The 15,868-nt window shown below is 44.7% G+C and overlaps 1 protein-coding gene across 16 annotated transcripts in view; it reads right to left on the bottom strand.

Annotated features, from left to right (window-relative positions):
• Nup210l (nucleoporin 210-like) overlaps positions 1–15,868 on the bottom strand; it is a 111,145-nt gene that overhangs the window by 62,787 nt on the left and 32,490 nt on the right. For 15 of the 16 annotated variants that reach the window (XR_375598.4, XR_375599.3, XM_006502293.3 and 12 more), the window contains 4 exons: positions 14,662–14,802; positions 13,179–13,316; positions 12,364–12,519; positions 5,008–5,206 (listed from right to left, as the gene is read on the bottom strand). Coding sequence is in view for 14 of the 16 variants with exons in the window: in XM_006502293.3 (XP_006502356.1) it covers positions 5,008–5,206; positions 12,364–12,519; positions 13,179–13,316; positions 14,662–14,802 (634 nt within the window). In the remaining 2 variants the exon portion in view is untranslated. Of the gene's footprint in view, positions 1–3,964; positions 4,740–5,007; positions 5,207–12,363; positions 12,520–13,178; positions 13,317–14,661; positions 14,803–15,868 lie in introns of those variants that run through there. The other variant, XM_011240282.2, reaches the window with a different exon arrangement.

The following is a 15,868-nucleotide window of genomic DNA, read 5'->3' as shown; positions in this document are numbered from 1 at the left end:
AGCCTCCATACTGTATGTACTACAAACTCCAGCCCCCTCCAGCCCCTTAATCTTACCAGGGCCATCATCAATAGGCCACAGGAAAGATGATCAACTCCACTTCCCTGGGTACCTGGCTCCCCGATATCCATGTCTACCTCTGTGATCTGGTGGGTAAAGAATGAGGCCCACCTCTCTAGAACAATGGTGAAAGGTATCTGCCAGCTTATGGCTGCAATACACATTTGGTGGGATGGGAGACTAAACACCAAGCTTTTTATGTTTGCCCAGGACATTCCCAGAGCAGGGACCAATGCAACAAATGTGGAGGCCCTGAGGCTTTCTTCTGGGCAGCCTGGAGATGCAAATCCACTAGATGGAAACACTAGAAGTCTCCCCCTCCCCAAGTAAGGACCTCATCACCATGACTAGGCTCAATTCCCGGGACTGTGGGGAGAAATACAATCCTCTTATTATTAGATTCACAGATCACCGCAGGAAGGCTGCATTCAGCCTTCAGTAAGTAAGATAGCATTCAGACTATCAGTAAGACTTAGGGACTGGGCTGCAACTACATGGTGGCTCAGCCATCTGTAATGGGATCCAATGTCCTCTTCTGGTGTGTCTGAAGACAGCTACAGTGTACTCATATACAATAAACAAACAAACAAACAAATAAACAAATCTTTTCTTTTTTAAAAAACCCGCATAAAATTAAACCTTTAAAAAAAAAACGTTGGACAGTGGTGGCACACGCCTTTAATCCCAGCACTTGGGAGGCAGAGGCAGGCGGATTTCTGAGTTCGAGGCCAGCCTGGTCTACAAAGTGAGTTCCAGGACAGTCAGGGCTACACAGAAAAACCCTGTCTCGAAAAACAAAAACAAAACAACAACAACAACAACAACAACAAAACCTTGGGGACTGAGACCTGAGACTTTATGTTATTGATCAAGATACTGTCTACCATCTGACTCTATGTTCAGACACCTCCAATTGCTCTCGGTCCCAATGCCCACCACCTCTGTGGGCTTGGATGCCAATCCTACCCCAAGGCTCACATCCATCTTCCCCTAGGAAGGCCCCAATCCAAGCCACCAGAACAAAGACTGAGTAATGATAGCTCTGACCCACTCTGGAATATGATGGTCCGGTCTTTTCTTTTTTCTTTTTTTCTTTTTTTCTTTTTTTTTTTTTTTTTTTTTTTTTTTTTTGGTTTTTTGTATAGCCCTGGCTGTCCTGGAACTCACTCTGTAGACCAGACTGGCCTCGAACTCAGAGATCCACCTGCCTCTGCCTCCTGAGTGCTGGGATCAAAGGCGTGCGCCACCACGCCCGGCTCAGTCCGGTCTTTTCTAGTCACCAATGCCTCCAGAGCTGGGTTAGCTGAATCATGTTGACTGTGCTACGAGATAAGACCACTACCTTGAAGGCATAGCCCTGATTTGAAACTTTACTGAAACTGAGTACCCCAATGAGTATAGATGGTAGCAAGGTGAAGTGAGGCTGACCTTACAGGCCATAGAGGATCAGGGTACCTGTATAGGGACAGTCCCTGGGGCCTACAGCCATCTTTGTAACCGGACCCACAAGACAAATCCAGATAATGATAAATACCTTTACCACCCAACAAAGCCGGGTGGATATGCACATACTACAGGGCTTACCACATGCATCCACAGAGCTATACTATATCAGGACAAAGAATTCTGTATATTTGTCCAGTTATACCCAGGATCATCTATCACACAGACAACCAAGCTCTAGATTTCCCGATGGAACCTCGGGTTTAGTCCCCAGAAGAGCCAAGGGAAAACCAATTTAGGCTGAAACTCTGGAGGTTCTCATTGAACTAGGCGTGGCTGGTATAGGAACCAGGGTAGCTTCCTTGGTGTTGCAAAACAAGCAGTATGATGGTCTAAGAGAGGCCATATATCTATACCGATATAGTTTTTTTTTTTTTAAATCTCCAAGATTTTCTGGGCTCCCTGGAAGAGGTAGTACTCCAAAATAGGAGGGGGCTGGATCTCCTGCTTATTCAGCCCTCAAACAGAATGCTGATTTATGTTGACCACTCAGGAGTGGTCAAAGAGTTAATGGCCAAATTGGGAGAGGGCTTGGCCAAAAAAAAAAAAAAAAAAAAAGAGAGAGAGAACAGGCACAAGGCTGGTTCAACTACAGATCAACAGCTCCCCATGGCTGACCACCCTGATATCTACCCTGCTGGGCACCTGCTCATTTCACTTCTGCTCCTTACCTTCGGCCCCTACATCCTAGACAAATTAGTCCAGATCATAAAAGAAAGACTTGAGACTAATTAACATATGATGATAAAAAGTTACTACCAGCTTCAGGAAGTCCTATGATTGGGCCTTCTAGTTACCAGAGAAAGTGGGGAATGAGAGGCCAAACCTACTCCATCTTAAAACCAGCCTCCATCTTAAAAGAAAAACAAAAAGCCTGAGAACTTGGCCCACAGTTGAACCCAAGCTGCTGCCAAGTACCAGGAAGGACCCCATAGCTTGCTCTTGGCCTGAGTTACTCCCTAGCTACTTCCTAGCAACAGTTAATCAAAGATCAGTCTGATTGTTCTAGATGTTCTTTCTGACCATTCATGATTATATATGGTCTTGCTTCAGAGCACCCACCTGTCGGCTTACAATAGACATTTAGTTATATGCTTGCCAGGCTGGACACCCCCCCCCCCACTGTCCCCACCAATTATTTCCATTTCAGGGCTGCTTCACCAAACTGTCCTGTGGGCTAGCAGTGAGTAAGCCCAAACCTGAATTAGTAATAAGGAGATCCCAATGGGACTACATCAGAAACAGCTCCTCGGTGGTCTTTTGGGGTTCACGAAGGCTTCCTGGCACAACAGTTGTTGAGGATTCATCTGGTGCTGTGCATTCAAATGTTAAATTCTTAACTCTAAGATCTGGTTGCTCCCAACTTAAAGCTATTGGTTAATTACTAGGGAAAATAGAGGTAGGTGGGGTTTCAGCTACTGTCTGGGGGTCACAGGGTATAGACCAGGAGGAAAAAGCGAAGGAAGAAGAAGGGAGAGGAGGAGGAGGGAGAAGGAGAAAGAAGACAAAAGTACAGGAGGTCTCCATTACATGTGATGGACCAGGAGCTTGTAGCTGAGTGAAATGTCCCCTGAGGATGGATTGATGGAACAGAAATAACTCAGGACTCAAACAACAAGAACGTGGGGAGCACAGCAGGGGAATTAACAGTCTAGAGTATAGAAAAATAGATTAGGGGTAATTAGCCCACTAATCATGCCAAAGCTGATTTTAAAAATCCATAGGAGGGCTGGAGAGAGGCTCAGAGGGTAAGAGCACCGACTGCTCTTTCAGAGGTCCAGAGTTCAATTCCCAGCAACCACATGGTGACTCACAACCATCGGTAATGGGATCTGATGCCCTCTTCTGGTGCATCTGAAGACAGAGACAGCGTTTTCACATACATAAAAATAAGTAAATAAATAAATAAATCTGTAGGATTCTGCCCTGATTATTGGGGGACTGGCCAGGTCATACTGATAATTATTAAGTAACATTTTAAAGCCATTTACAATGGTTATCAGGATAAGAGGTTAAAGTGATGTTTGTTATATCTTACATCATTAATTAGAGCTTAGAAGAGAGGAGCGAGGAAAGCTGAAGGATGCTACACACTGATGAGCAAGCAGGAAAAGGAAGAAGTCGAGCTGATGGCACTCCTCCAGACATCAACGAGTCACAGGAATGTAATATGGGAAAGTACTCACAAGAGAGACTGGCAAACACTAAATGTTAGAGAAATATCCCATGTTACTTCTGCACTATATTGGTGAAAATCAGTGGGGCTCAGTATAAAATATGAACTTCAACAGCAAAAAGCATGCATGCTGGTCTTTATAAATAAATCATTTGTGTTCTCCTTTTTCACTAGAAAAACATACTGTCAAGACTAAGGGTATAGCTGAGTTGGGAGAGTGCTTACTGAGCATGCTCCGTCCCCAGCACAGTGTAAATCAGGTATGGTATTCCTGATCATCTCAGCAGGAGGCAGGAGACCAAAAATTCAAGGTCATCTTTGGTTACATAGCAAGTTCAAAGCCAGTCTGGATTACATGAGGCTCTGTCTCAAAAAAGAAAAGAAAAGATAAATATATTATCTCCTTTTGACAATAGCATACAGTCATGAAATGACACCATACTCCTCTTAAAAAGGAAACATGAGAGGGTTGGGTACACGGTCTAGCATGTCCAAGTCCCTAGGATCAATCCTCACTCCTGAAAACAAAAATACATGTATTAAAGAAAGAAAGAGGAAAGGAAATGGAGGCCAGAAATAGAAGATGCTCCTACGGCTGGAAATGGTCTGTTCAGCCACAGGGTTAGCAAGCTCAGCTTCGGGGATGGGGAGATGGCTCAGAAGATAAAGCACTCGTTTCCCTCCGAGTGTGAGGACCAGAGTTCAGATCTCCCAAACCCATGAAAGAGCCAGGCAGGTGTGATGACCACTTGGAATTCCAGCACTTGTGGAGCAGACACCAAACAAGCTAGACCAGTGAGAAGGGGTGAGCGCTGAGTTCAGTGGCAAGCTCTGCTTCGATAAATAAACTTGCATCCAATCAAGGAAGACACCAATATCACCTCCAAATCCAGGGCGCACATACATGTGATGTGCTTCCACATCCACATGAACATGAGCACATATATGATATATGCACACCACACACAAAGACACAACACCCACCCCCACCCCCCACCCCCGTGCTTTTGCTCTCAGTGTCAATATTCATAAAAAAGAGTAGAGTAACAACTGCTTCAAGGCCTTTCACGCCAGCACGCAGGAGGCTGAGACAGGGAGATTATGAATCCAAGGCCAGCCTAGGCTACATAGCAGCATCCTATTGGGGGAGGGGTGGGGGAGTGGCAGGGAGGGAGGAAGGAGAGAAAGAATTGTATGAATTAAACTTCAGTGGTAGTTGTCCCTCAATTAAAGGATGAAGGGGTGGGGTGGTAAAAGCTTAGCCTTGCCTTCTTTAAAAAGAGTGAAGACTCCTTGCTTATCCGAGTTGAGATCGAGGGGTAAGTGCGAGCAGTCTGTGAATGCGATGGCCTCCTTGGTCTCTGTATTTACATGATACATTGCAATGGGTACCTCAATAATCTGGCCGATTTCCACATCAGCTTGAAATGGTAACAGTTCCATCTTGTTCAGCTTCATGACATACACCTTAGGGAAAAGCAATTAGCCTTTAGGAAAGGACATTAAGACACACTCATAATCACGGGCTGTGTGTCTATACATCTGTAATATACACAGAAATATGAGCAATTTAGTGTGGGGCACATGCCTGAGTCCAGCCCTTAGAAAGCTGAGCCAACACAATAGAGTCAAGTTCATCCTCAGCTACAGTGAGATCCTGTCTCAACAACGTATGTTTACCCTCTCCGTATACTGTTGTTACTTACATGTTTTCCTTCAGTCCCCCTTTTCTTTTTTTTGTGGGATGGTGGTAATGCTATGAGTTGAATGCAGATCCTTGTGCATGCTTGGAAAGCTCACTATCACCAATCTAGCCTCCAGTTTATATATATATGTAAAATATAAATTTGGGGGGTGTTGGGACAGGACTTCTCTGTGTAGCCCTGGCTGTCCTGGAATTTACTCTGTAGACCAGGCTGGCCTTGAACTCAAAGGTTTACCTGCTTTGGCCTCCTGAGTGCTGGGATTAGAGATGTGCACCACCAGAGCCTAGTTTGTCTTAGGGTTTCTATTGCTGTGATGAAATGTAATGACTAAAGAAGACTTAGAGAGAAAAGATTTATTTGGCTTAAACTTTCAGGTAACAGATCATTGTATAAAGAAGTCAGGACAGGAACGCAAACAGGACAGGAACCTGGAGGCAGGAGCTGAAGCAGAGGCTATGGAGGAAAACAGCTTTCAAGTTTGTTTTCCATGGACTGCTCAGCCTGCTCCCTTAGAGCCCCCAGGACCACCAGCCCAGGGACAGTACCACCCACAATGGGCTGGTCCCTCCCACATCAATCATTAATTAAGAAAGTGCCCCCATAGGCTTCCCTACAGACCAGTATTTTTTTCTCAGTTGGGGTTCCCTCTTGTCAAATGACTCTAGCTTGTGTCAAGATGACAAAATAAAACCTAACCAGGTCAACATAGAGTCAGCACTTCACGTAAACCTACAAATTCAACTGATTAAAAACACTTGGGGAAGCCGGGCGTGGTGGCGTACACCTTTAATCCCAGCACTCAGGAGGCAGAGGCAGGTGGATTTCTGAGTTGGAGGCCAGCCTGGTCTACAAAGTGAGTTCCAAGACAGCCAGGGATACACTGAAACCCTGTCTCGAAAAACCACACACACACACACACACACACACACACACACACACACACACCACACTTGGGGAAATAACCCATCTGTACTGAACATGTATACTTTTATATTTGCTTGGTTTGAGGTAGGGTTTATGTAGCCCAGGCTGGCCTTGAATTAACTATGTGACTGAAGATGGCTTTGATGCTCCAGCGTCTGTCTCCTGAGTGCTGGCATCACGGGTACACTGCCCCAGATGATCTCACTTCTCCTTTATCAGGATTCCGGATTCCCTGAACAGTGAAGCACAGGTAGACACAATGGCACTGGCCTGGAATTTCAGCACACAAGAGGTGGATGCAAGAGAGTTGTCGTTAGTTAGTGAGTTTGAAACTAGCCTGGGCTACAGAGTGAGGGACTGTCAAAACAAAAACAAACCCAAGAATGAAAACACAACACAGCATAACACCTCACTGACCCCAACACTAGAGGTAAGTGATCTAGACTTAAGGTAAGACTCACACTCAATGTTCCCAAAAGCAGCCTGCCTCCTTTCCCTCTCAGTTTTCTGTATTTACAACGTACTTCCACACCATCTCTATGTGATTATATCTAGCTTTATATCTTTTACTTCCACTATCCAAGTGCTCATCAAATCCTTACTCCTACAATTCCAGCTTTTGGGATGAGGCAGGAGAATGGCCAAGAGTTTAAAGTCAACCTGGGCAACATACTGAGTTTAAAGACAAGCCTGGTCTACAGAGTGAGACCCTATCTCAACCCGTCCCTCTCCTAAAATAAGACCCTCTCATTTTGTCCACTTCTTTTGTTGTTGCTGTTTGACTGAGACAGGGTTTCTCTGTGTAGCCCTAGCTGTTCTGGAGCTTCCTGGGTAGGCTCTGTGAGTGCTGCCTTCCTCTGCCTGCCTCTGTGAGTGCTGGAATTAAAGGTGTTTGCCACCACTGCTCAGCTTTGCTGCTGTTTTAAGACAGGGTCTCATTACATAGTTCTAGTTAGCCTGGAATTTACTATGTAATCCAGGCTGACTTTAAGATAGCAGAAATCTACCTAAATGCTGGGGTTGAAGGTGTTCACCACCACACCCAGGCAATTTGTTCATCTCTTTTCAGGTCTCAGTATCATTTCAGTAATTTAGGCTTGTGAGCTTAACATAAAATGGAGATATCGGGAAAGAAGTGATCTCAACTGAGAGAATGTCTCCAGCAGATTAGTCTGTAGGGAAGACTGTGAAAGTATTTTCTTGATTAATGGTTGATGTGGGATGCTCCAGCCCACTGTGGGCAGGGCCGCCCCTGGGTAGTTGGTCTGGGTTGTATAAGAAAGCAGGCTGTGTGCACCACGGGGAGGAGGCCAGTGAGTAATGTTCCTCCAAAGCCTTTGTCTCAGTCCCTGCCTTGAGTTCCTACTCTGACTTCTGTAACTTGAAATAAACCCTTTCTTCCCCCATTGACTTCATAGCATTTATCACAGCAATGGAAACTTAACTAGAACAAGGCTTGGCTGGTGTCTTAGCCTTCAGTCCATCATTGTCTACTCGCCTACAGCAGCAGATAGCTTTTGCTCTTTAAGATAATTATCATTACCATTAGTGATTACAAAAGTACTTAGGGGTGATGGTTTGAGTAGAAATGGCTCCCATAGCTTCATGTGTTTGAGCTTGGCCTATAGGGAGTGGCACTACTAGGAGGTGTGGCCTTGTTGGAGGAAGTGTGTCACTATGGGGGCAGGCTTTGAGGTCTCTGATGTACAAGCTATGCCCACTGTGGCATACAGTCTCTCCTTGCTGCCTGCAGATCAAAATGTAGAGCTCTCAGCTCCTTACCCACCCACCATGTCTGTCTTTGGGCCTGCCTGCTTCCTGCCACGATGGTAATGGACTAAACTTCTGAAACTTTAAGCCAGCCACAATTAAATATTTTCCTTTATAAGAGTAGCTGTGGTCATGGTGTCTCTTCACAGCGATAGAAATGCTAACTAAGACATTAAGTATCTTTCTAAGCACAAGCCTTACCACCCTAATAAACTGTTTAAAAAACAACAACTTATATTGATTGCCCATTTTTCTATACCAGGAGCTACAAAGTGCTATCTGTAAGAGAGAGAAAGTGCTGCTATGAGTTTTCTGAACTACCGAATCCTGCAGCTGTGCCTTGAAAGCAGCATCTGGAATATGTGAATGTACAAGACCACTGTTAAAACTCAAATACTCACCCACAGAGGCAACACCCTAGGGTGGCCCTCTGGCTTTCATTGCCTGTATCCTCCCAAGTAGTCACTAGTTAGCCCCACCCACGAGGACTGTTCTTTCATCTGCCAAGAGTAGCTTTTCTTTATGTATTTTTTTTAATTAAAAAAATTTTTTAATTATTTATTTATTTTATGTATATAAGTACACTGTCACTGTCTTCAGACACACCAGAAGAGGGCATAAAATGCCCATTACAGATGGTTGTGAGCCACCATGCGGTTGCTGGGAATTGAACTCAGGACCTCTGGAAGAGCAGTCGGTGCTCTTAACCACTGAGCCACCTCTCCAGCACCAAGAGTGGCTTTTCACTTTCATTAAGTTTATTGATTGATTTTTTGAGACAGTGTCTCTCTATTATGTAGCTCTGACTGTTCTAGACCAGGCTGGCCTCAAACTCACTGAAAGAGTTCAGGAACTCACCACCACACCATCACCATCACCATCATCATCGTCATCATCACTGCTACCACTACTATGTGTGCTTTTGATATGAATGTATGCACAAATGCCATGGACACATGTCATAGTGTGCACATGGAAGTGAGAGGACAATCTTTTGTAGAGTTCTCTCTTGAAATGTGGGTTTCCAGGGCTTGCATGGCAAGGGCCTTCAAACCTGCTGAGTCATCGCATTGGCCCATCAATTTTATTACATGATCTAAGTAGACGTGAGCTCATGCTTTAAAATACCTCTTACAGGCCCCAGAGAGTGCTTTCTCTTTGTCCATCTTTCCCATGAAGGCTGCCAGGTGCTTCCTGCTCACCTTGTGAGATTTCACTCCTTACCTGTTCTCAGTGGTCCCTGGATCAGAACCAGGAGCCTTCAATTCTTTTTGTCACCTTAAAGATCCCCCCACGCCCCCACCCCCTCCCTCACCCTGTTAGGTGTATGTGCATTGTTGGGGCAGCTCTGTGAATCAGCTCTCTGAAGGCAAAAGCCGCTGCCTTGGAGCCCTGCTCCAGGACTTCTGCCTTGCCTGGTTCTGGCTTCCCTTAGACTTAGAGCTTGATGCTTCCATGTGTAGGGGAAGCCCAATTTCTTGCTTTGTGGTTTTCCCTCCTTCCCCTTCACAGAGATTTTTAGGAGCCTCATATGGTATCACTATCACATAAAGTGAATTTATCCTTACTAGTATTTAATTATACTGTGAAATAAATGTTTTATGCAATTTGAAAAAAAATAAAATTAGATACCTCTTACATCTTCCTTGAGATATTGTATAAGTTCTCATATTAATAAATCTTCCTATTTGGATTTTAGTTTCATGAAGGGGGTCCTGTGACACTTAGCACATATTCAGAACCCACAGGCACTCAATAAATGGTCACCACATGATGACAAAATGCCAAGTGACACAGGGAAAAGCAGCATATACCTTAAACTGGAGAAAAATAGACAAATGACCATTTAATTAAAGGTTCAGGCCTTGTTTTTTGTTTGAGACAGGGCCTCTCATGACCCAGCCTGAGGCTAACCAAATTCTCACTTTTTCTGCTTTCAGCTCCCAATTGCAGAGATGACAGGCATGTACCAGCAAGCTTGGCAAGTATTTCGTCTTTTACAGGTAGATTAACTAGCCAAACTATGAGGCTAGTAATAAGGTTAGCATGAAAGCCATTGGTGACTCTGTGTATAAGGGACCAGCAAAGCAGCTCAGAACACAATGTACTTGTCACAGAAACCTAATGACCTTCTGCTCCCTGGTACTCCTGTGATGGCTAATCTTGACAGTCAGCCGGATACACCTGGGAAGACGGAGCCTCAGTTGAAGAACTGCCTCTGAATTGTGGCATGGGCATGTCCGTGGGGCATTTTCTTGCTCAGTGATTGGTGTGGGTGGGCCCGGGCCCAGCCCACTGTGGGCAGTACTATCCTTAAGCAGTGAGTCTGGGGTGTTTAAGAAAGGCTACAGAGCAAGCCACTAAATAGCATTCATATGTGGTCTCTGCTTCAGTTCCTGCTGGAGCTCCTGGCCTGAAATCTCTAGGTCATGGACTGTGACCTAGAAGTATAAGCCAAACTAACCTTTCCTCCCCAGAAAGGGGAGGTCACACTTTTGGTCGTGGTATTTATCACAGCAACAGAAAATAAACTAGGACATCAGGTGATGGTGGGAGAGAAAACTGACTTCACAGAGCTGTCCTCTGACCTCCACATGTGCACCATAGCATGCCTGCACACAGCCTATCACACACACACACACACACACACACACACACACACAAGAATGATTTTGACAGATTATGGAGCCAGTGAGATGGTTCCATGGGTAATGGCACTTGCCATACAACATAAGTCTGGTGAGCTGAATTTAAATCCGGGAACTCCTGTAAAGATGGAAGGAGAGAGCTGATCCCACAAAAGCAGTCTTCTGACTTCCAGATGCCCTGCCGTGGCATAGACGCCCACTCTACACACACCTCATATGCACAGACAGTAATAAATAGTAAAAAGACTATTTTAAAATATATTAAGCCGAGTGGTGGTGGCGGCGCATGCCTTTAATCCCAGTACTTGGGAGGCAGAGGCAGGTGGGTTTCTGAGTTCAAGGCCAGCCTGGTCTATAAAGGGAGTTCCAGGACAGCCAGGACTACACAGAGAAACCCTGTCTCGAAAAAAACCAAAAAATAGATAAAATATATTAAATATATTTAAATGTATTTATTTATATACATTTATAGATATGTAAATTTATATATATTATATGTATATGATATAAAATATATTTATTTATATAAATATATTTAAAATATATTAAATATATTTTACATATGAAATAAAATATTTAAAAATATATATGTAAAATAAAATATTTTAAACTATTTTAAATTAGTAAAGAACTTGTTTCACAAATATGGGGAGCTGAATTTGGGTCCCCAAAACCTACACAAAAGCCAGGCACAGTGCTGGGAATGGAAACCAGGGCCTTAAACAGGTAAGTGATCTCTGGCCCTGAGTTACACCCCCTGCATGACCACCCCATTTTACAATTGAGAAAGCAGACACAGATGTCAAATACATGGCTCTTAAGTCAAGTAGTAGTCAATCCATATTCAAATGTACTTAAGAAATATGTACTCCCAGGTTAAATTTTTTTTTTTTTTTTTTTTTTTTTTTTTTGGGTTTTCGAGACAGGGTTTCTCTGTGTAGCCTTGGCTGTCCTGGCACTCACTTTGTAGACCAGGCTGGTCTCGAACTCAGAAATCCGCCTGCCTCTGCCTCCCGAGTGCTGGGATTAAAGGCGTGCGCCACCACGCCCGGCTGTCCAGGTTAAATTTTATAACACTTTAATTTAGTTCTATTCATTGAGAAAGGGTTTCATGTAGTTGAAGATGATGCTGAACTTGTGATTCTCCTGTCTCCACCTCCTAAGCGCTGGATCACAAGCATGGCCTCCATGGCCAGTTTTCTGGGTACTAAGGATTGGACCCAGGACTTTGTGCACAGGAGGCAAGCATTCTTCCCAATGAGCCACATCCTCAGCTCTGGATTAAAATTTTCAAATAGTCAAGTTGTACTAGATGAAGTTTCAAACATGTTCCTGCACTTAAATTTAAAAACCATGGGGCTGAAGAGATGGCTTGACAGTTAAGAGTTCTTGCTGCTCTTGCAGAGGACCAAGGTTCAATTCCCAGAACCCACATGGCAGCTCGCAACTGTCTGTAACTCCAGATCTATGGGATCCAATGCTCTCTTATGGCTTCCATGGATAACAGGCACAGTGGTGCACAGACATATATGGACACATATGGAGACACTCTTAAATAATTTAAAGAGACATGTACCTTAATATCTCCAGATCGAGAGGGATTCTGTACATCTCGTGCCAAAATGGTGCTGTTCCCTCTCACCTGGCCCGCGGTTACCACGCCTTTGGTGGTAACCATGGCAACGGTTTCGTTAGAAGAGCTCCAGGTGAAGTTGCCACTACCGCCCTCTACCTGTGAAAAGCCACAGCCCAAGATGAAGTCTTCCGGAAGGAAAGCAGAATTTAAGTAAAACATAAAACATGACCGCTGGCGTCGAGTTTAGAAAAATAATAAAGCTTTGGGATGAACTATCTCTGCACCTGCTAAGGAACCGTGAATCTGCAGGGAAGCAGGGAAGTGGGCAAGAGGAGTCTTAAAGGGAAGCTAAGTAGCTGTTGTCCCACAGAGAGTCACAGGGCCATTAAGGCATCAGGGAAGATGGCAAAATGACATAAAACTCACAAGAGATTGACAGATGGCAAAGATGGAAAAAACACCGAGTCTCAGATTTGGGGGCCAGCAAACACTGAGCTGCACTACTAAGTTGGTGGAGAGGTAGAAGTTAATAACAAATCTAGGCCTGGGGTGTAGCGCAGCAGATAGAGTGAAGACCAGCACTGCCCATACCTGCTCTGGCACTGCAGAGCTGTAACAACCTCACCCTCCCCACCTTCCCACCCTTACACACTCACACACTCACACACTCACACACTCAGGAAATGCTACAGAGTTTAAGGCCAGCTTGGGCTACATGTCCAAACTTCTTCAATAAAGCATGATTAGAGAAACTAATTAACTATCAGAGAAACTGATTTATTTCTGTGTGAATTTGCTATTAGAGGACGCCGTACCTGAACTGTGAACCGATTTGATATTCCCAGGGGATGATGGGGAAAGGCCAGAAAACTGGGTTTAAGCTGAATGGGAAAGTATATCTTCACCTCTTGTTGGTGACTGATTTGATAGGTTTTTGGCTGGGAACTGTTTCTCTGCAGGGACAAGAAAAGGCAGGTCAGGATGGATTTCCTGAGACAATTTCATTGATACTGAAAACATGAGCAAAGTGGGATGTACCTGAAATACTCAACCACCTTCTACCTCTAAAAGAAAAAGAGCTCAGTGTAGAGGCAGGTACAGCTCATGCAGGAGGGTCAGGAGTTCAAGGGCAGCTGAGGTTAGCTGCCTGCCTTTAAAAGAAAAAAAAGATCAGAAAAATAGAAACACTTGGAGTTGTTCTAGTTTGCTCTCTCTTGCTGACACCATGGCCAAAGACAACATGAAGAGGAGCTTAGAGCTCACAGTCTATTATGAAGGGAGGTCAGGGGAGGAGCTCAAAGCAGGGACCTGGAGGTTCCTGAAGCTGACGCTGCTTACTGGCTTACTCTCCATGGCTTGCTCAGCTTGCTCTCCATGGCTTGCTCAGCTTGCTCTCCATGGCTTGCTCAGCTTGCTTTCTTATGCAACCCAGGGTTACCTGTCCAAGCATGGCACCACCTATAGACTTATTAATCAGTCAAATGCGGGTTGTGCACATATAAATACTAAATTAAAAATTCTACTAAAGACCCAGTTCTCGCCTCTGTTCATCAGCACTGGTGGCCACAGACAAGATTAACTCTAGCATTCCAGCAACATCCTTACACAGCAGCTCCATTTCTGGTATAAAAGTCATAAAAAGGAAAAAAATCTGCAAAGATGCTGCCATTTCCTTCAGTGGAAAAACAAGCTACAATGCAGGATGGGATGTGGGGATGTGGGTCCTGGGCTGTGAGCACAGCACTCGGGCGTCGGAGGCAGGAGGATTTTGAGTTCAAGGCCACTCTAGGATACATGAAGAGACTCTGGGTTAAAACAAACAAACAGCTGGAAATAAGGTAAAAGTTCAATGTCAGGGACATGACTAAATAAATCAGCATGTTAACCGTTTGGAATTTTAGAATAAAAGTCCCAATGTGGGTCTGCAGGGCTGGCTGGTTCAGTGGTTAAAAGTTTGTAGTGCTCTTGGAGAGGACCGTACTGCTTGTAGCTCTAGCTTTAGGGCAGCCAGTGTTTTCTTCTAGCCTCAGAGGTCACCTGCATACAGGTGCATCTCACAACAATTTGAAAAATAATCTTTTTAAGTTCCTTTTGTGTACCTGATGGCACAGAGAACTATACATATGAAACAGTTTCTTAAAGGAACCACATGTTATATGCAGTGAAAGGATAGTTTGCAGAGGCATGCAATTCCAAGTGTGGTGTGAGACACAGAAAGATAGCAAGCCACAGCTGCTTTAGATCAAGGCTGCCTGCCCTGCTGAGCTCCCAGGAAACAGCAAGTTTTATGACTCCTACCTCCTGAAGGCTGGAGGTCAGGGTTGCATTTATCACCACAACTCCGTCTTTCAGGGCTTTTACCACGTGGTAAGATCCGTTTGAAGTACTCAGCTGCTCTTCAAAGTACTCCTTGGAAAACTGGAATGTGATCTTGAGATTCTGAAATCAGTCCAACAGCAACATAAAGTGGAAGATGTGCTTTTACCCCTAAACCCACTTTAATTCCAAACCATAGATAAGACTGTAGCTATGCATTTAAGGGATAAAGGCATAAAAACAGGGTTTGTGGTGTGTGCTGGAGAGGTGGCTCAGTGATTAAGGGCACTTGTTGCTCTTGTAGAAGACCCAACTCAGTTCTCAGCAGCCATAGGGTGGTTCAGTCCAGCTCCAGATGATCCAACACTGTGAGACCCCGACTTAGAGCGTTTCTCCCTGGAAGGTAAAGCCCCTGGATGTTCCCCAAGCTTGTTTTCCCTGATCTTTAAAAATGCAGCTAGAAGGAAGCTCTTTGTTCTCTATAGCCAGCAAAAAGCCTTTTTGTTTCTGTACTGTACACCAGAGATGCCTGCCTTCCTGTGCTGAGGACACAGAGATAAAAATTCAGAAAGAACTCACTCCCCACTCCTGCCTTGTAAATTTCACCAAGAACACCAGAAAGAGAACTCTTCCCAACTCCTCCCAACTCCTCAGCTAGCTGTTAAAAGCCCCCTACTGTCACCGCTCCGGGTCGAACTCCCCTGCTCTGCACGGTGGAGGGACTTCGTCCTCAGCTAGCTGATAATAAAACCTCTTGCAGTTTGCATCAGGTATGGTTTTCTCTCAGGATGTTGGGGTGTTGTTGGCCAGCTCATCCCGGGACTTGAGTGGAGGCCCAACATCCGGGGTCTTACAACACCTCAGGTCTCTGAGAGCACCCACAGTCACACACAAAGCCACATACACATAATTAAAACAAAACAAAACAGGAGCCAGGCAGTGGTGGTACACACCTTCAGTCCCAGCACTTGGGAGGTAGAGGTAGGTGGATTTCTATGAGTTTGAGGCCAACCTGGTTTATAGAGCAAATTTCAGGACAGCCAAGGCTACAGAAAAATTTTCCCTCAAACAAACAAACAAACAAAAAGCAATCAAACAAACAGGAGCCAGGAGAGATGGCTCAGTTCTCCTCTCTTCCAGAGGCCCTGGGTTCAGAGGATCTCATGCCCTCTTCTGGCTGTATTGAGTA

The sequence above is a fragment of the Mus musculus genome, chromosome 3 (assembly GCF_000001635.26).
Source record: "Mus musculus strain C57BL/6J chromosome 3, GRCm38.p6 C57BL/6J".
NCBI lineage: Eukaryota > Metazoa > Chordata > Mammalia > Rodentia > Muridae > Mus > Mus musculus.
This window is presented reverse-complemented; position numbering and strand designations above follow the sequence as displayed.